General features: G+C 43.9%; 1 protein-coding gene across 2 annotated transcripts in view; it reads left to right on the forward strand.

Moving 5' to 3' along the window:
• The first annotated feature begins 3,603 nt into the window (after positions 1–3,603).
• Positions 3,604–21,277, forward strand: part of ERBB2 (erb-b2 receptor tyrosine kinase 2) — a 118,393-nt gene continuing 100,719 nt past the window's right edge. For both annotated transcript variants that reach the window (XM_088474631.1, XM_088474632.1), the window contains exon 1: positions 3,604–3,793. In XM_088474631.1, coding sequence (XP_088330757.1) covers positions 3,727–3,793 — 67 coding nt within the window. In that variant the 5' untranslated portion in view covers positions 3,604–3,726. The remainder of the gene's footprint in view (positions 3,794–21,277) is intronic.

Below are 21,277 nucleotides of genomic sequence, written 5' to 3' on the forward strand. Positions count from 1 at the left end.
CATGCATTATTGAAATAATTTGCGCAATGTTATATATTTGTAAATTTCCGCATATATATATATATATATATATATATGGCCTCTGCCCCCTCCGAACAGTTCTTCAACTCCACCCCTTATATGTGTGATGTTCTCTCCCCCTTACCTTCTATACTAGTTCGTTCATTTTTTTTCTCCCCCCGGCAGCCGTCATTCTTCTTGGGGTCCCCCAGTAGTTGCGGCACTATTATTGCCGGAGGAGGGAGGCCAGCAGGGACAGACAGGTGCAGGCGCCCACTCATGTATCTGTAATGGAGGGCGAAACTTCGGAGTGTCTGTGCATGTTCAAAAGCAGGGCTGTACGAGGACGCTCCAGCCCTGCTTCTGCACATGCACACAGCCACATTCCGAAGAGGCTAAACACTGCCCGAACGGAGCTCTGCTGCCGGTCCAGGGGGTAAGTTGTAGGAGCAGCCGGGCCTTCCCTATCCGTCTGTGTGCGCCCCCCCTCCCATGCGGTGCTGCGGGCACTTACCACTGGAGTAGGCAGGTGTCATCGGGTTGCAGGAGTTGCTTCCAGGAGAGGGAAGACCATGCCCCCTCTCCAAGGAAGCTTCAGCGGGCCGCCCATCAGGTCCCACCGCCCTTAGGCAGCTGCCTAAAGCTAATAGTAAACAGGATATTCGCGCTATACTAAAGGGTGTTAATGATCAGAATGGTGGTCTGGTGATTACCGGCAAAGGTGCAGGGAATGTTATCAGGTAAAATCCAGGTTCTCACGCGTTTCCCTTCCGTCATGAAGGTTCATCAGTTAATTGACTGTTACTTCAATTATCACTGAGCTTGTGCACAGCCAGTGATAAAGGGGCCCATTTATCAAAGTGCATTTGAGGTAAATTCCCCGAAAACACCTGTTTTCGGGGGTTTACCTCAAATACTTAGTATCCCCCGAATGTATGAAGGAGGGACCGCAGCAGGTATCTCCGATACCTGCTGCGATCCCTCCATTGCCGCCGGCAGCCGCCTCCCCCATAGGTTTCTATGGGGGATGCGATGCTGCCAAATGTATCAATATCAGGAATGTCAGTTAAGATACCACAACTATTAAGTGGGGAGGCAAGTAAAGCTGTCCCCTTCTGAATCACTGATTTATCATTACAGCAAGTCTTGTGCCTTAAATCCTTACTGCTGGTGTGATTACCTATTTCAGTATAATTGATACATTCATACAACTTGCTAGCTCTGTAAAACATTTTGAAACAAATGGAGCAGGTGTTTTTTAATTGCTAATTGTTCTTACATTTTTAACAATTCCCATATATTTTTTATATATATATGTTGAATTGCTGTTTTATCTTGTGTATGTTTAAAATAAAATTGTTATAAACCAGACCACCATTCTGATCATTAACACCCTTTAGTATAGTGCGAATATCCTGTTTACTATTTGTTTTTTTCTTGGAGGTTGCAGATACCTCTTATATTGCTGCGATCTGAGGGTGTTTTTGACTGAATTACATATGAGATACACTGTAATTTTTTAGCGCCATCGGATTTAATTAGGTTTTCCAGCTGCCTAAAGCTGCCTAGTGGAAGCGCCGGCCCTGCACACTGTGTATGTATGTGTACAGAACTGCACAGAGCTAAAATTGCGAACGCTTTACAATACTGAGGAAAAGTTTCAGGCAGGTGTGGAAAAAATACAGCCAAGGAAGAATGCTTTCGAAAATAGACGTGTTAATAGTTTATTTTTATCAATTAACAAAATGCAAAGTGAATGAACAAAAGAGAAGTCTAAATCAAAATAATATTTGGTCGGACCACCCTTTGCCTTCAAAGCAGCATCAATTCTTCTAGGTACACTTGCACACAGTTTTTGAAGGAACTCGGCAGGTAGGTTGTTCCAAACATCTTGGAGAACTAATCACAGATCTTCTGTGGACGTAGGCTTGCTCAAATCCTTCTGTCTCTTCATGTAATCCCAGACAGACTTGATGATGTTGAGATCAGGGCTCTCTGGGAGCCATATGATCACTTCCAGGACTCCTTGTTCTTCTTTACGCTGAAGACAGTTTTTAATGACATTGGCTGCATATTTGGGGTCATTGTCCTGCTGCAGAATAAATTTGGAGCCAATCAGATGCCTCCCTGATGGTATTGCATGATGGATAAGTACCTGCCTGTATTTCTCACCATTGAGGACACCATTAATCCTGACCAAATCCCCAACTCCATTTGCTGAAATGCAGCCCCTAACTTGCAAGGAACCTCCACCATGCTTCACTAATGCCTGCAGACACTTATTATTGTGCTGCTCTCCAGCAGCGAATACTACTCAATGGAAAAAGCCCAGCAATAGATACGCAGCCAAGGCGTATGCTCCACCGGGAGCTGTCCATGGCCGTCTGACATGGTGTAGCCGCTGGAATAGGCTGACCAACCTTTCCTGGAATAGGCTGACCAACCATTACTTGCTGTAATAGGCTGACCAACCTTGTGTGATCTCTGAACCCACACAGGAACGTCTGCCTTTTTAAAAGGCGGTAACTCACAACTTGTAAGAATAACGCACTTATAAACTCTGTATCCTCACTTCATGCATACACACTTCCACATACAGTAGGATACCAAAGGGATTTGGGAACCACTGGATTAGTGTATTAGTGTGTGTGCTTATGGGATCATAGGAAAATCATGGTATTTATATGGGACATACGTACTGTTTATGATGATATTTTTTCATAGGGACGGCGTATAAAACATTATTCCATAGTAAGCAAAGGTCATTTCATGACTTTCTGCATGTAAAATAATCTTAGCAAGTAATGTGTTGAAGATATTGGGGCTGATTCAGAGATGGACATTAAAAGCATAGCCGCTGCATCTCTGCACACAGCGAGTGTGCAAAATGATGCAAAAGCAACAGGAGGCGTCTTTAGTAAAATGACGTCCACTGCTGGCTTCTGTGATCTGCGGCTCCATCCGAGATGCAACATCGGATCAACTACGTGAACTTCGGACATCTGAGTAATCCTGTCGGGGCCATTGAAGCTGCATCCAAGGACGCAGCCACTGGCTTCGACAAGCCCAGAAAACAGGGTCAACTTGGCCCCATTTTCTGGAACTCTGCCCATGGCTGCCCCCAAACGCCAGCAGCAATCATGTTGAAGGCTTTTGGGGCACTGTGAACGACATCGCAGAAACAGATTTGCCCATCTCGCAGTGCGGCTCCTGCATGATATGTGCAGATCCTTACACATTGGAGATGTAGTAAATATATAATTTATGTACATCTCTGAATTAGGTCCATAGTGCGTACATTTTATATTTTTCAAATATATATATAAAAGTGTTGTCTTCTCGCATTATAGTCAGTTGTCATTCCATTGCTGCAGACCAGAGCTGACATTCCTTTTAGTATCTTCTCTGCACAGACCTCTGAGAAAACGTTATTAGTAATTTGACGTAAAAGCTGACAAACTACTTTTCTAGCACAGCGTGGGGATCCTCCTGAGTACTGCTGCTGCCACTCCTATGTAGGGCATGTGTAATGTACTCTCTGGGATGGCCCCCGCCTCTCCTCCCCTCCCCTCCCTGCAGGAAGTGTTGTGTAGGAATGAAGCAGAGCAACCCGTGAAGTTGCTGGAAGTTTTGCAGTGAGAGAAGAATCAAGGACGAAAATCAGAGGCATCCTGATAAAGAGGAGGCTCGGGCTGTCAAGTATGGAACTCAAAGTGCAGTGAAGGGATGGACCTGCTACCTTGGATTTGGGGGCTCTTTGCCCTCCTTGTGCATGGGGGTCTCTGCAGAGAAGGTGAGTCTAGCAGGGTGCTCAGTGAGGATTCTGAATGTTAAGTAGGGCTGGGTCCGGACCATGCTAAGTTTGTGGTTATAAAGTAGGGTCGTCTTCCAAGGTCCACAAGGGATGATCTGAAGGTTATTGTTAGTGGTTTTGTCTAAGTTGTTAGTACAAATGCTGTGATTTGATTATTGTCAAGTTCTGTATGATCCAGAGTGAAATTCAGGGCCCTTCATATGCTTTACACCAGGAAAGTTCTCATATGGCATTATTATAATGATCTGACTTACAGTGTGGTGAGTCAGTCATTTAAGTGGTTAACAAGAAAGTATTGTCCCCTCTGTAGTTTATATAGTGTATTAAGAGGAAATGACTGATGCATGTGCCTGAGAAAGAGGTGGTTACCTGCTCCCCTAATTTATGTACCTCCCCTTTATTATGTCCACAGTATGAGTGTTGTTTTGGGCTTTGTTACAAAGAAGTTCTGGTTTGTGAAGCCTTTAAGAAACCAGTTTCCCCATATGCAGCCATGTGTTTGGATTAGGTAAAAAGTCAAAGGTTAGTGCCGTAATGGCTGTCTATAAGGGGTCAATAGGACCAACGCAGAGTTGAATGCAAGTTAGCCGTAATTGCTTCTGTATTGCGTGCAAGAATTAAATGCGCATATTCACTTGCATGCTCTGAGTTGTACGCATATCTGCAGCCAGACCGCCCCATCGTATTCTTGGTTTGATACTCAACATCATTCTCAGTGTGCACTTGCACCAGTCATATTCTTGGTGCAAAAGATGTGTCTGAAAATAGGCATAATTACACCAACCTTTCATAGCCCCCAATTCCGTTTATGTGCCCTGTCCAAACTTAGCCTACCTGGGAACGTCCCATTACCCAGTGCAAAAACACCCAATAATGGAATTAGGAGGAGGGAAGTGGTATAGGTCCTGAAGTTTGGGCATTGGGAGGAGGTTAGTGGTATAGTCCTGATGTTTGGGCAATAGGAGGAGGTTAGTGGTATAGTCCTGATGTCTGGGCATTAGGAGGAGGTTAGTGGTCTAGTCCTGATGTTTGGGCATTAGGAGGAGGTTAGTGGTATAGTCCTGATGTTTGGGCATTAGGAGGAGGTTAGTGGTATAGTCCTGATGTTTGGGTATTAGGAGGAGGTTAGTGGTATAGTCCTGATGTTTGGGTATTAGGAGGAGGTTAGTGGTATAGTCCTGATGTTTGGGTATTAGGAGGAGGTTAGTGGTATAGTCCTGATGTTTGGGCATTAGGAGGAGGTTAGTGGTCTAGTCCTGATCTTTGGGCATTAGGAGGAGGTTAGTGGTATAGGACCTGATGTTTGGGCATTAGGAGGAGGTTAGTGGTATAGGACCTGATGTTTGGGCATTAGGTGGAGGTTAGTGGTATAGTCCTGATGTTTGGGCAATAGGAGGAGGTTAGTGGTCTAGTCCTGATGTTTGGGCATTAGGAGGAGGTTAGTGATATAGGACCTGATGTTTGGGCATTAGGAGGAGGTTAGTGGTCTAGTCCTGATGTTTGGGCATTAGGAGGAGGTTAGTGGTATAGGACCTGATGTTTGGGCATTAGGAGGAGGTTAGTGGTATAGTCCTGATGTTTGGGCAATAGGAGGAGGTTAGTGGTCTAGTCCTGATGTTTGGGCAATAGGAGGAGGTTAGTGGTCTAGTCCTGTTGTGTGGGTATTAGGAGGAGGTTAGTGGTATAGTCCTGATGTTTGGGCATTAGGAGGAGGTTAGTGGTATAGTCCTGATGTTTGGGCATTAGGAGGAGGTTAGTGGTATAGGTCCTGATGTTTGGGCATTAGGAGGAGGTTAGTGGTCTAGTCCTGATGTTTGGGCATTAGGAGGAGGTTAGTGGTCTAGTCCTGATGTTTGGGCATTAGGAGGAGGTTAGTGGTCTAGTCCTGATGTTTGGGCATTAGGAGGAGATTTGTGGTATAGTCCTGATGTTTGGGTATTAGGAGGAGGTTAGTGGTATAGGACCTGATGTTTGGGCATTAGGAGGAGGTTAGTGGTATAGTCCTAATGTTTGGGCATTAGGAGGAGGTTAGTGGTATAGGACCTGATGTTTGGGCATTAGGAGGAGGTTAGTGGTATAGGACCTGATGTTTGGGCATTAGGTGGAGGTTAGTGGTATAGTCCTGATGTTTGGGCAATAGGAGGAGGTTAGTGGTCTAGTCCTGATGTTTGGGCATTAGGAGGAGGTTAGTGGTCTAGTCCTGATGTTTGGGCATTAGGAGGAGGTTAGTGGTATAGGACCTGATGTTTGGGCATTAGGAGGAGGTTAGTGGTCTAGTCCTGATGTTTGGGCAATAGGAGGAGGTTAGTGGTATAGTCCTGTTGTGTGGGTATTAGGAGGAGGTTAGTGGTATAGTCCTGATGTTTGGGCATTAGGAGGAGGTTAGTGGTCTAGTCCTGATGTTTGGGCATTAGGAGGAGGTTTGTGGTATAGGACCTGATGTTTGGGCATTAGGAGGAGTTTAGTGGTATAGTCCTGATGTTTGGGCATTAGGAGGAGGTTAGTGGTATAGTCCTGATGTTTGGGCATTAGGAGGAGGTTAGTGGTATAGGTCTTGATGTTTGGGCATTAGGAGGAGGTTAGTGGTTTAGGACCTGATGTTTGGGCATAAGGAGGAGGTTAGTGGTATCGGTCTGTTGAGTGTATATCAGTAGAACAGCGAGGTATGTGTCCTGAAGTCTCTATAATAGGATGTGATGAAATGCAATGTGTATCTATTAGGAGGTGGTGAGAGGTCGGTGACCTTGTATCAATATTAGAAAAAAAGATTAACTGTATTAAGCATATGTCATTTGCTTTTACAATGTATGGAACATAAAAACAAGTGAAAAAAGCATCATGTTAGTTTGCGAATCATCAGAGACTACTCATGTTGACATTAAATCATAAACATGCATACTGTACAAACTTACTATGCATGCTGACACCGAAAGTAAATTGCTGGAGATCCACCTCCCTCCCAGCTCAGCTTACAGCCTCTCCTCTGGACATCTTTACTAGATGTAAACACGTAATGTTCTACCTGCTACACACACACACTATTATTCTTTATTGTTAAAGCACCGGCATATAATTTCTATTCGTAATAATAGGTTGGCATTACATAGAAACAATACATACAGGTTATTTAAGACGTACATTGTATAGCACATATATTTGTGTGTGATTACACCTTCCTTTAAAGGTTAACGTACAGTATCGTGTACGTCAAGCTGTGCATCTGATATGTGCCATGATTGTAATTTGGTAGGAGAATACACAGCACTACTAGTCTTGCACAGTCGATTACATTTGGCTACCCAATATTTGTTTAAATGTTCCTTCTTTTGCTCATTTCACGTTTCCTGAGGTGAGGAACATATGTGCTGCGTTTATTACAAGTGACAAATATGTCAAACCAGCATATTATATTCACCATGAGACCAGAGAAAAATCTCTTGAGAGTGTAAAACCAGAGAGAGAGAAAAACTAAACACTCCAAAGTTAATAGAAAATAAAACACAATGTAGTTGCTGTTGATCACAGTAATATGTTAAACTTTGTTCCAGCATGAGAAATATGGTGGGCATCTCATGAAAAAAACACATAAGTACAATAAAATAAATTAGTAAAATAAAAGGTTACCTTCTGTATACTTCTGTTTGCTGTATGCAACGTGCAATGTTTGCACTAAAACACTTCCATTAAGACTAAAGAAAAAAACACTGTACACACTACAATAATTCAGCATACTGTAGGCCTGATACAGTGATGCACACAGCTTTGTATGTGGCTGCATCTAGCCAATTTTAGCAAACGCTGCATGCGCTGTAGTGAACATAGGGCCCGATTCAGAGATGGACGGTATTGCACAGCCGTAATACCGTGGAACTCAAATGCACAGGAGGTGTCTGTATGAAATAGACATCTCCTTGCTGCACCTGCGATAGGAGTGCAGTGTCCGTAGGCGATTACCATCGCGACCATCGGCCATGCTGCGTAAGCTGAGACTTACTCAGCCTGGCCGGTTCCTGGCAACTTGTGAGGCCAGGAAATTTGCGTCCACCTATGCAGAACCTGGCCTTGTCCCTCCCAGAAAATGGGGGTGACATGTGTCTGTTTCCAGAAACGCTGGCCAGGAACACCACCGCTCTGCCCCCCCAAACGCCACAGCCTGTCATTCAGTCTGCGGCATGGAGAGACTGCGAGCGAACTCGCAGATGGAGAGCTGCACATGCGCAGTCCTCCCACCATGGAAGATGTAAGCTAACCATCGGGTTAGCGCACATCTCTGAATCAGGCCAATAGGCATCTTGGCGTATCTCTGAGTGATTCTGAGTTGGATGGATCTCAGCCTTTTTTATTAAATTAAAATGTCTGGGTGGCAACTTGGCATTCAGACATAACAGAAGCATCTTGTGGTGGTGTCATATGAGTGTCATGAGTGTATAGCCAGAGATATGTCCTATTCTCAGTTATGTTTATGATGACTGGGTGCCTTCTTCAGACGAATCTCTTGCACCCTCCTTAGAGTAGGTGTAAGTCCGATACTAGTGATGACAGCTGTGCCTGCTAACGGGAAAGAAAGAGGTAGCTGTGTACAGGGCCGGTGCTAGGTGTCTCTGCACCCAGCGCCACCCGTGCTCCCCCACCCCTTCCCTCACTGCGCCCTCCCCCAGGGCATAAAATAATAACAGAACCAGTTGGGTGGAGGGCGGGGATCTTCTGCAGACGGATCCTGGTGCCCCTGTGTGGCCGCACACACGCAGTGTGCATGGAGCCGACCCTGGAGGCTCAATGCATACACATGAAGACGCGTGCATAGGCGCAAATTTGGCAACATTCTGTTAGCCAAATTTTCAGAGTGCGAATGTGTACTCAAAATCAAGCCCTATATGTGGGAAAATATTGTTGTGTAAAAAGTAGTGTGAAACCATGGCGAAAAAAAAGTGTAAAATATGGGAAAAGTAGAAAACAAGGGTATGTAAAATTGGGATTCTGCTATGTTGTAATCCTGTCGCACTAACTATGCTCAGGTCTGCCCATCATAACATATAAAATGTACTAGCTCCACATTTTGTAGCTCATGTAATTTTGCAATTCACAGCAGCCGTCCTAGTCAGTGGTTATCACGGCTGTAATACGGTGACCGTGCCATGTTCGTGCTTTGTTCATGCAGTGTGAAAGCCCTAATGTATTTGTAACTTCCACTGACATTAAACAACGGAAAAAAAACATCAGTTTTTTTGCCGGACGCACAAATCCGTTGTGTGTGAAATAGGCTTATGGCTTATTGAATCAGAAAATAGAGCTTCCATATAAGGTTACGATCTAAGGATTTTGCCATCTTATATCTATTATCCAAGTAATCATATTGGAAACATTGTTTTTCCTGTTCCCTTCCTGTTTTATTTAGTTATATTTCATAATGATTTTAGCTAAAAGCTCATTCACAGATAAGATACATCTTAGATATGATGTATGGTGACAAAGAGGCAGAGATGATTGTGTGCCTGAAGTGCCTTATAACTCAGTGATGTTATTACTTCCTAGTGAATTGTTTGGCTGTGTTATTCTGAATTTTGGTCCAGCACAGTGGGGCAGATGTACTAAGCCTTGGAGAGTGATAAACTGGAGAGAGATAAACTACAAACCAATCAGCTCCTAACTGTCATTTTTCAAACACAGCCTGCCCATGGCAGTTAGGAGCTGATTGGCTGGTACTTTATCTCTCTCTACTATATCACTCTAAAAGGCTTATAACATCTCCCACACAGACTTGGCTGCATCCACTGTGTTCAGGAGGTTCATTCACTTTAAGAATTACTGGGCCTGATTCAGAGATAGACGCAATGCTGATGTCTATGCAGTTGAGCGATTATCGGTAATCTGTACATGCCTCTGAGTCGCACTGCGCATGCATCAAGTTTCATTTAGTTGTCACTCACAGTGAGGATTTATTTGCAAAGTGATTGGCAGGCAGGGACTGTTTGTGGGCGGCAGTGGGAGTGAGCATGTCGCAAACGTATTCAGGTTTTCTGTGGTGGCACAGAATGGCCGCGTCTCAGTTCCCGCAGCCATTCTGTGTCACCATAGGCATACTTAGAAGTCCGATAATTGACTGATCTGCGACCGATGCTGTGTCTTTCTACAAAGGCGCTAGGATTGGCAAATCTGCTGGTGGGCGTCTCACTACAAATTCTGGCGGCTGCGACATTTGCATATTTTCGCACAGCTGCTGCATACAAATTCTCAGCTGCGGTAACATTAGCGCACATCTCTGAATCTGGCCCTCTGTGCTTAGATCCCACCCGGATAATGTAATAAGGAATTCAAATAACTGTCAGTGTTTGTACGAGTAAATCCCAGTTCTATTTTCTGTTTATATGACTGATTCACCAGACACTTATGAACGCTCACACACAATGCTTAGACCTACATAGAGCATTAATGGAGGCTTGTGTTTTGCACACAAATCTCTTGGTTCATTGGCAGATTGTCAGGTTGAGGTCAGGGTTTATAATGCGGGTGGCATCAGGCATTGCGCCACTTTAGTAAGAACTTGAACTTGGGGGGCGAGTTCGGGAAGTATTCGGTTGGTGTCTGGATAGGAAAGATTATACTGAGGAATGAGGTGGAATGATTCAAGGAGGAGGGGGAGGAAACTGGTGGATTGGTGACATTATCAGTAGATTCTGTATGGTTTAGTGTCTTAATGCATTGCTGTGTCTTGGCTATAGAGTTTTTTACTGCATTTTAAATGTTGTCATATATCATTGGCGGTCTATGGGCACCACCACATGTTGCAATTTAAGTCAATTTCATGTAAATCATCTAATTTGACTTGATAAACTATCTGATTTTAAGGTAGTTGTTTATTATATGCATGTCATTTTGTGGGGGATACGTAAGCAACGCTGTCCTTGTGTATTATGAGCCGGATTCAGATTTGAGAATAGAGGAAGTAACTGGGCATCTTGGTAAAACCATGTCACACTGCAATTGGGGCAGATGTAAAATGTGCAGAGAGATGTAGATTTGGGAGGGCTGTGTCTAAACTGAAATCTAAATTATAGTGTAATAAAGCTGTCCAGCATTTATTTGTGGGCTACATGCAATATCAGCCAGTATTTACCCTGCATGCAAAAAAGTGTATGTATTTGCACCCCTTGTATTGCAACATGGTTTGTACAGGTGCCCAGTTACCTGCTCTATCTTAAGCTGGGTACACACGGACAGATATATTGGCCGACCAATTGATCGGCCAATATATCTGGTGCCATTGGCCGTTGGCCAGTATGTAGAGGCAATATGTCTGTGAACGATGTCGTTGCTGGGCTGCACAGCCGATGGACAGATATATCTGCCTGGAAGATGATGGTCGTTCAGTGTATATGAACGACCATCATCTACAGATATTATGAACAACCATCTTCTACAGATATATCTGTAGCTCACTTGATCTGCAGCTATATCTTTACAGTGTGTACCCACCTTTACTCTATTCCCAAATCTGAATCAGGCCGTATATCCCGTATATTTCTAAGCAGCAGTACCACCAGCTGCCTCTACTTACTTCAATTACCCCACCAAAGCCCAGTCCCTGACTATAATCTACCCTACTCAGGGCGGGATTAAGGGTCACAAGGGCCTGGGGCTAAAAATGATCATATTGTGAGAAGAGAAGGAGCTGTGACCAGTGCTTTGTGTGTATGGCCATTGCAATGTGGGGTGTACACTCCTTACACTATAAGTCCCAATGTCTCCATAAATTTGTAATAATGCAAACATATTTAGGGCTCGATCCAATTAGGCACAAGTTACATCTGACCGCCCGCAAGTATGTCTATAGGGCTAAATGTGCGAGTCCGGGGTGAGATCAGGCCTCGAGGGGTTTGAATTGTTGTGCCGTTTATGGTGTTTCCAGGGGCGCTGCGCTTGCTGGAGGGGCTCAGCAGGGGGAGAGGGAGACTGCTTGCTTCTGCTGAGCAGCAGCCGCAGCAATCTCCTATGCCTGTGGGGAGGAGCGATCACATTGATCACGCCCATCCGGCTTTGCGCTGGACTGAGGGGCTCACAGCGCCCCCCTCCCCAGCGTGCACACTGCTAAAGTTTTTTTTATCCTAAGAGGGCATGGCCACACTTCCAGCTATTAGGCCACACCCCCTTCTCCAGGCCCGATTCGTCTCTCTACATTTCTGGGGACTTCTATGCTGTTGTAATGGCAATTTGCCCCCTTCGCACGTAGAGTAATTGGATGGAGCCCTAAGGGCCCTATTTATCAATATTATTCTTACTAAAAAAAATTGAAAAGGGGTGTTTTCACACCCTTTTCACATTATTTTAGTATCACATTAATGTATTAAAGGGCTTTTGGAGAAGTTTTCATGAAAAACTACTCCAATCCCTTCAAAACACATATTTTTAGTAATCAGATCACATTTCCTATACTTGTAATGGGAAATGTGATCTGATAAGATTTACAAAAATATAATGTGAAAAAATACCAGGGAAAGCCCTGTGATAATAACGCCACCTTCAGATGTGATAAATAGGCCACAAGCTGATTGCTGTATAAAAAAATATATAGTTTAAAAAAAACCCACTTATCTGCATCCAGGGACCGGTGATCAGTGCTCTGTGAGGTCCTCTGGGGCTTCGGTCAGCTTGTCTCCCAGCTCCTGCACTGTGATCTCACTGGCATCTCAGTTTACAGCATAGAGCAGCTGACCGGGGTCACAGTGATGGAGTCCGGAGCTCCAGAGAGAGGACCTCACCGGAGCACCGAGGTAAGTATAAGCTGAGCGGGTCTGTGGGGGAAGGAGTCGCGCAGGGGTGGGAGTGGGGTCGAACGTGGTCGCGGTGGGAGGGGGGACTGGTGAGCTGGCAGCCCATGTGCAGACACATTCTCCCTGTATTTTTCCCAAAAAATACAGTTAGAAGTGTGCGGAGAGGATTCGCAAGAACAGAGCTTTATAGCAAGCTCTGTCCCTGCATGTTGATGTTCGTACATCCAAGTGATATTTACTAAATTCGCTATGCGAATTTAGGAAAAAATATGATACTATGACTGCATTTTAAATACGGATTATAGTAAATAGGGCAGGCTTGCCTACCCTCCCGATTTGGCCGGGAGCCTCCCGATTTTCGGGTGCCACTCCCGGCCCCCCGGAAAGGCAGGCAAGAAGCTTGCGACCCTCCCGACCTCCCCCCTGAAAAAAACAGAAACCCCCGCAGCGAGGGGCCCGGTGACGCGATTCGCGCAGAATCGCGTCATCGTGGCCTCGCCCCCTGCTTCACAATGCTGAAAATAACAGCATTGTGAAGAGGGGGCGGAGTCACGATGACGCGATCGTGCGTCCCCGCCCCGTCCCCCACCAAATGGCCGCCCCCACCCCGGCTCCGCCCCCAATGGCCGGCCCCGCCCCCTGCTATTAGCCGACAATCAGCTCCCTCCCGGAAGGCTGGAGCTGATTGTCGGCAAGTATGAAATAGGGGCCTAAGGCCCTCATTCAGAGCCACTCGCTAGCGGCAGTACGCTCGTTCCGAGCGATGTTCGCACATCTGCGCATGCGTACGGTTTTTAGTACGCATGCGCGAACCAGTCAGTGCGGCCGAAAATCGTTTGTACGCAATATAGCGAGTGCCTGCTATTTTGAGTGACAGAATGAGGCGTATGTGGGTGGTAACAGGGGAAGGTGCTTGAAAACGGGGAGTGGAGATCAGAACGCAGGCGTGCTTAAAGGTCAAAACGGGCGTTTTATGGGTGTGCATAATTAATATAGCAGCGTCAATGACCACGTCACTTGTTTTTTTTTAACTCAGAACTGCTCGCAAAATAGCGGTTGAAAAAACCAACCACAAGAATAGCGAGCAGTTCATATCCTGTTCGATGTACTCGATTAATCTAATATATAGCGGACATGACGTATGGTGCGAGCGGCCAGGGGGCGTTTTTAAGAAATAAAAGAGCGTATGTTTTGCTCGCTCGTTCAGACTTAGAGGTGTGAACAGACTGCAATGTGCGAACGGATCATTTGAATAGCCACCCCTTGTTTTTGAACGAACGAACGCAAATAGCGAACGGCTCTGAATGAGGGCCTAAGTCAGAAAAATAGAAATACAATATTAATACTAATACGGGTTCCGTTTTACTCGGATATGTTTGGATCTCATAAACGGCATCTTATTGGCTTTCGGCTATCACGTGTTTTGGATAGCCAATAAAATAAATCCAAACTGATTCAAACTTGAGATAATTTTGGCAAAAAGAACCAAGTAAAACCGAACCCGCACATCTCTAATTAATACTACTGATTTATGGACATCCGTGCAGCCAGCTGGTCATCATCGGGCTGTCATGATGTTGGGACTATTTATGTGGAGGACTGGGGATGTAGGCCCATTTGCCACATTGTTAATCTGGCTCTGACCATACTGCGTTTGAGACCTGTGAACTGCTATAAAAATTGTATAGTGGGTGAAATAGAAGAGGGTGAAAAGTATGATTTTCTTTTTAATGTGTTTTTGCCATCCTGATGGTAAGGCTCTGGCGTGGAAGGCAGGTTGGAGTGACAATTAATATGCTGTAGATAACTAACAGCTTGTTCGACTTTGGCCTCCTTTGAAAATATTTCTGTATCTATGCTCAGAGTCCTGGGACATTAAGGTAAGGAGGGAAGTGACTGGAGTCAGTATATATGTATTAGACCTTGAGGTATATCTCTATGACTGCCATAGATAACTGTTGCAGAGCTACATTTCCCAGTGGCAGATCATGCTGGCCCTTGTAGTACCATCACACAAATGCGTATCTCTGTGATATGTACACTTTTGGACCATTTAGGGTTTTGGTGTTCCCCTTCCCTGGCACCCTGTGCTATTATTGTATTACAGCCAACATGGCAAGATGGAGGAACAGCGCTTTCCACGCAGCAGACAAGATGGGTGGGTCATTTAAACCTGCTAAGCCTAAAGATGTGTAATTAATGTAGTACCTTTTTTAAAAGTGTTTAAAAAATATTTTACAATTTTAGCTGTTACATTAAAACATTTATAAAATTGCTTATTTACATTCTAGTATTACCTTTATCATATGTGATCGAGCCCTTAGGCTACATACACACTATACAATTATTGGGCCAATTTGCCAATAATCGGGTGATCAGCCTCATTTATTGTATAGTGTGTAAGAATGATCATTTCAGCACTTTACCGATAAACGTTTAGTAATTTTCTGTCGGTCAAGACAGAAAAACTCTGCGTCAGTCTGATATTGGCAGTATGTGCACATTCTTGATAATCTGTCCATATTTCCTATGCTCTTTCCTAATTACCTCATTATCCTTGTCGATGTACATATGCAAAGGTCTGTGATTTTGGCAAAAAAATCGCCCCAATTATCGGTTTGATAAATAAAAATTGTACAGTGTGTACAGTACCTATCTTTAGAGTTGTTGTTTTTCTCACAATTTTCCTGTTTCATTGTAGCAGAAACTGCAGTAATAATATTATTTTAAGCTCACAAAAAAGGAGGAAAAAATAGTCTATAAGATGCTTTGCAGTTGAACCATTAAATATTTGTAAGACATTCCTCCACAAAGAATAGAACATTTCAGTATGCAATGGCCTTTTCATGTGGCTTGTGTTACAATAGATCAATATACAATACCGTATTATTACCTTCACCAGCTCTGGCACCTGCTGATGTGGCTTTTACAACTTCAGGTGAAGATGAGGCAAGAACTTCAGTAGAATTGCAGGGAGCATAGAAAGGGCGAGGCCACCAGAGTTTCTATTGGCATATGTCAGTCTCTGTGACAGCATTCGGTTGTGTTTTGTTCGGTGGACAGAATGCTTTGGTATAGATAGGTCTGCTTCACTTTATACCACTGTCTTTAATTCATTGGTGTTAAACAAGCCTTTAATATCAATTAAATTATTAACTAAGCCCAGGTTAACTCAGTGCCTGATCCAATGTTTGAAGATCACATGCCTGGGATCCGTACTGCACATGTGCAGGTCTCCTTCTGTAAGCTCACTCCCAGTGCCCGGACTACTGTTTGGCAGCGGCGTCAGACAACGTCCCAGAAAACAGGGACTTGCCGGTATTCTGGGTGTGCTAAAGCCAGTGGCTACGTCCTTGTACGCACTTACACAGGGGTCAGCTGCGTGAAAACACTGGCCATCCTAAGTAACCCGAAGGTTACTCAGATGACTGAGGTTCATGCAGAGTGATCAGGTGCTGCATCTTGGACGCAGCAGCAGATGACAAAAGTTGGCAGGAGGAGTCTATTTACACAAGACGCTTCCTGCAGCATTATAATATTATTGCACAGCCAATGGTTTGCGTACATCTCACATGTGCTCTGTACTGTGTATGTGTAGGACCCGTGCTGCGCATGTGCGGAATGGGTCTTGCGTTGTCGGACGCAGTGTCCCCTAAGCCGCAATCAGATTGAAAGGCTGTGGTCACTTGGGGGTGGGTAGGGAGTGGTGATGAGAAGTGTTTCCCAAAGCAGAGGCGTGATATAAGAAGGTTTGCTGCTAAGATAACAAAGTATTTCCTTTAATGGTTGATTACTGTCAGACACCACAGAACTTTATCTTGTACTTACAGGGTCAGACGCTGCTGCCTCCTGGGTCTTAGTTCTGCTGATCCTTCCTGAGAGTCTTCATAGTCTGTTTGTGGCTCTTGCTTAGTGTCCACTCTGTAGTGGCGGCTCCCCTTGCCTCTTATTCTTGCAGTCATGTGAATGCTTACAGATGTGTCCATATACATCTAGCCTCCGTGCGCTACAAGTCACGTTACACATAACGTGTGAGTGGCGTATGACTTCGTAGTGCTGGGAGTCTTTTCGTGTGACTTTTTCTCTTACAATGTGTCTTATTTGCAAAGCGATGCGAATAGGATGCAGCGGCAGCTTCTGCTGATTTAAATGATATACTGTATGCCTATGTTCTGCCACTGACACTATATCTGAGTCATTGGCATGCAGAAACACCCGCAGTGGCAAACAGAATATAGGCTTGCCACATGTCATTTTAATCAGCATAAGATGCATTTTAAGGGAAAAAGTCGTAAGAAAAGACGCTCAGCGCTACTGAGTCACACGCCGCTCACGCGTTTATGTGTAACGTGACTTGTAGCACACGGGGGCTGGATGTATGTGGACACATCTGTACAGCAAGGGTGGCAAGTTGGAAGCTCCAGCATACCTTGTCCTCTGCTACTGATATATATGTATGACCCAGTCTGTTCTCTGCTTTGCTCCAGTGATTCCCTGTGTATGACCTTGTGACTATTCTGTGCTTTTCCCCTTGGCTTATGTGCATGAGATCCGTGTACCGGACCTTTTCTATCTGACCATTCCCCAGCCTACTTTGCGGCTGTCTCTGTGTCTCCACCACATAACATTCTAATGATGTTTTTGATGTAGTATGAATCTTGTTCCTTTATGTGCATTTGTGGGACTTTACATGACAGTGTTTAAGCGCTTCTAGTGATCTGAGAGGACAAACAAACGTACAAATAACACATATAGGTTTATAATCTTTTGCGACTTGGTGTGAGAGTTGCAGCTTGCAGGTGTGTTATCAGCGTTGCTGTGACAGTCCGTGTGCCCGTTCCTCTCCTAACTATCCCTTACTATACCTCAGAGTGTCCGGTGATAGCGGCGATCTTCTCCCTTGCACGGGGTGCCTTCTCCCTCCGGATCACGATTTGCTTGCAGCGCTGTAGGTGCGGCCGCGTCAACCGGGTATCTAGCAGGCTCTAGCGGTGAGGACTGTTCCACGTGGCTCCAGACTGTCCTGCTCCTAGTAAGGGATAGTTAGGAGAGGAACGGGCACATGGACTGTCACTCACAGCAACGCTGATAAGACACCAACAAGCTGCAACTCTCACACCAAGTCACAAAAGATTATAAACATATGTGTTATTTGTACGTTTGTTTGTCCGCTCAGATCACTACAAGCGCTTAAACACTTTTTTAATTATTTCTATTACCAATTTAAGCAGCTAATAGGTCAAGTGCATACACTCCACTCCCCCCATTTACATGACAGTGTCACCATATAATGAAAATTGTTCTCTTGTGTTTGTTTACATGAGTTAATGTAAGGTGCATTTGTCTGAAGCACTTTGTCATACTAAGGAACCAGAAGGTTGTAAATGTTACACAAAGCACATTTTTATGCACCTATATATACTCTATAATTATAAGGGAATCGGTATGTAATACCGGTGGCTGTTTAGCTGACGAATCAAATACCGACAGCGGCAGCCCAATGGATCGGAATGCCGACTGCAGCAGGTAAGTACTCTAACCCTCCCCTCTCCCCCCCACTAACCCTAACCCTCCCTTAGTGGTGCCTAACCCTAACCTCCCCCCCTAGTTCCTAACCCTAACCTCCCCCTGTTAGTGCCTAAACCTAACTCCCCCTCCCCGCACCCTAAACCTAACCCTCCCGGGGGGTGCCTAACCCTAGCTTCCCCCAGTGGTGCCTAACCCTAATCCCCCCTTTCCCTACCCTAACCCTCCCGGGGGGGTGCCTAACCCTAAGTCCCCCCGGGGGTCCCTAAAGCTAAACCCCCCGCGGCTACACGCTAAGACACTCGGCTTACCTTCGTTTGGTAAGCCAGGTATCAGGATTTAGTAGTCGGTCTAATGATAGGCATTGGGATTTCAACGCCTATCTTTAGTCTTGTGTCGGGATATGGGTGTCGGGATATCGGTGGGCAGGATAGCGTTCGCCAGTATCCTGACCGCATCCCATTATAAGTCATACAAAATAGAGATTAATATAGAGTAACTGAGTATAAAGCAAGGTCTTCAGCTGTGGAGTGACTTGTAATGCTTTGCCATGTACTTTGGATAAATATACAACTAAAAGAGAATTCACCTTACAGTTCATTCTAGATGGATACAGAGCATATAGTTGATGTGCTTTTTATATGCAACAATTATTTCTATTCAGTCATAAAATACGTATGTGTCTTTCAAATGCACTTTCACGTATTTTAAGTAACCTAATATTCTTAGATATGTATGCAGTTTTGCTAATATAGCCCTTTATTTATTATAATGATTTCAACCAATTGTAATATTTTATAAAACATTGGATGGTAAATGTTGGCAGCTGACACAGGTTCAAACATTTGCCACAGTTTCCGATCCAATGAGGTCTGCACTTACACTTTAATAGTTATTTAACAGAGGTATCGCTGCTTATGTACAATACAAGTTTTATACATGACTCAAAGCACGGCAAATCACACCTGTGTGAATATGAACATGGGGGAGTTCTTTAGGTCTGTAATAGGCCAGTTAATGTAATTGAAATTCCAGATTGCTGCACAGACATTAATATTTAATTAACTTAGAATTCCTTATCCTGCTTTCCCGCGTTGTGCAAGTCATTTGGCGCCGAGTTAGGTTAAAGTTACCCATTAACTAGATACCATCAGCAACAATAACACACATGCATGAGTGAGAGTCTGTAGTGGAAGAGAGGTGTTTGAATACTCCATTGCAAACATCACAGTACACAAAGTAGAGTGTTATGCGAGGGTTCAATATAATTCTGCACATCTTGTCTCCAATATCTGGAAAACTTTTTATATCTTGCAGCTCTCATATCATATCAACCTCAAACATGTGTTTTTGTTCACAGGTCATTTCTTACACTATTTCTGTAATGGATAGAGTTAAAGACGTAGTTGGTAATGTCAGACTGCAGTTGGCTATTATCTCTACTATGTCCCCAGGACAGCCACTTGCTCAGGCGTAGTGTGGCATCCTGCCATCCATTCAAGTTTGCCAACTAGCTTCTGATGTCTGATGCAAAACAAATGGGGAGAGGGCCAGGGAAGGGAGGGGGGGGAGTAAGTAGGGAAAAGTGGCTTTGGAGTTATAATTTCATAAACTTCCAGGCAAAAGGAATGCAAATTATAACAAAACTGTATGTGATTAACATGGAAGCTAAAATACATTTTGTTTTTTATTTGCAACTTTTCACGTATATCTATCTGTCTGTCTATCTATCTATCTATCTATCTATCTATCTATCTATCTATCTATCTATCTATCTATCTATCTATCTATCTATCTATCTATATAAAAGACCCTGAGATCCTTCCGCATTCCAGCATTTTAGAAATTGACTGTGTTCTGTGGTAATAGAAACATTAGATGTACTCTTGGGGGTATATTTACTAGTGTGGGTTTTTAAGTGGAGATATTGCCCATAGCAACCAATCAGATTATAGCTATTATCTTCTAGAAGGGGCTAGGTAAATATTAAGTAGAATCTGATTGGTTCCTATGGGCAACATCTCCACTTCTACAAACCTGCACTTTAGTAAATGTACCCCTTGATGGCTATGAAACTGATAAAGATAACCCTATAAACAAAAACTTGTTAGTTAACAAGAGCATGCAAATTGTAAATATAATTCCATCCATATATGCGAATATAAAAGTGTATCTACATAGGCTGAATCATTGTTTATGAGAAGTAATAGTATATTGGTTGAACCCAGGAATTGTCTGTTTCTAGTATGTGGAGATAACAGGTAAACATTACATTTTCTTGTATCTTGAAAACTTCCAACTGAGTATGTAATGTATGATTCGTATATATAGCTTATGTACAGGTTATGGTTTGCTCCAATGTTGAATTATTGTAAGGTAGCAGGGAGAGAATTACAGCTCATATCCGCTAAGTTACCAGAAACAATACACTGCAAGATCTCAGGCACTAAAACCTCATTGTCATGAAGGTGATTGCTTATATTATTCTTTACACAACAACTAAAAATCTGCAGAGTATTACTCACTATTTAGTAGCCAGCATATTGGCCCTAAATAAATCTGTATGAGGGGAAGTTTCAGGAGAACTACAGATAAATTAGTCATTATTATCATTGCTCTTAGAACGGACTTGCAGAATACTGCAATTGACATTGAAGGGGTTAGAAGAGACCTTACCCCTCTCCTCCTCCTGTGAGCCAGTACAAGGCTGTCATTGTGTACTTTAGACCCTCCCATCCTTTTCTTTCCAGTTCCAAATTCCCCCCACAACCTCCACACCACAATTTGTAGTAGCAGAAAAATGCAGCTAGTTTGCACTGCTTAGTGACTCTGAAATGATTCCTAGTAAATATGTGCAGCTAGTTTGCACTGCTTAGTGACTCTGAAATGATTCCTAGTAAATATGTGCAGCTAGTTTGCACTGCTTAGTGACTCTGAAATGATTCCTAGTAAATATGTGCAGCTAGTTTGCACTGCTTAGTGACTCTGAAATGATTCCTAGTAAATATGTGCAGCTAGTTTGCACTGCTTAGTGACTCTGAAATGAGTCCTAGTAAATATGTGCAGCTAGTTTGCACTGCTTAGTGACTCTGAAATGAGTCCTAGTAAATATGTGCAGCTAGTTTGCACTGCTTAGTGACTCTGAAATGATTCCTAGTAAATATGTGCA

The sequence above is a fragment of the Taudactylus pleione genome, unplaced genomic scaffold (genome assembly GCF_031769625.1).
Source record: "Taudactylus pleione unplaced genomic scaffold, aTauple2 ptg000155l, whole genome shotgun sequence".
Lineage (NCBI taxonomy): Eukaryota > Metazoa > Chordata > Amphibia > Anura > Myobatrachidae > Taudactylus > Taudactylus pleione.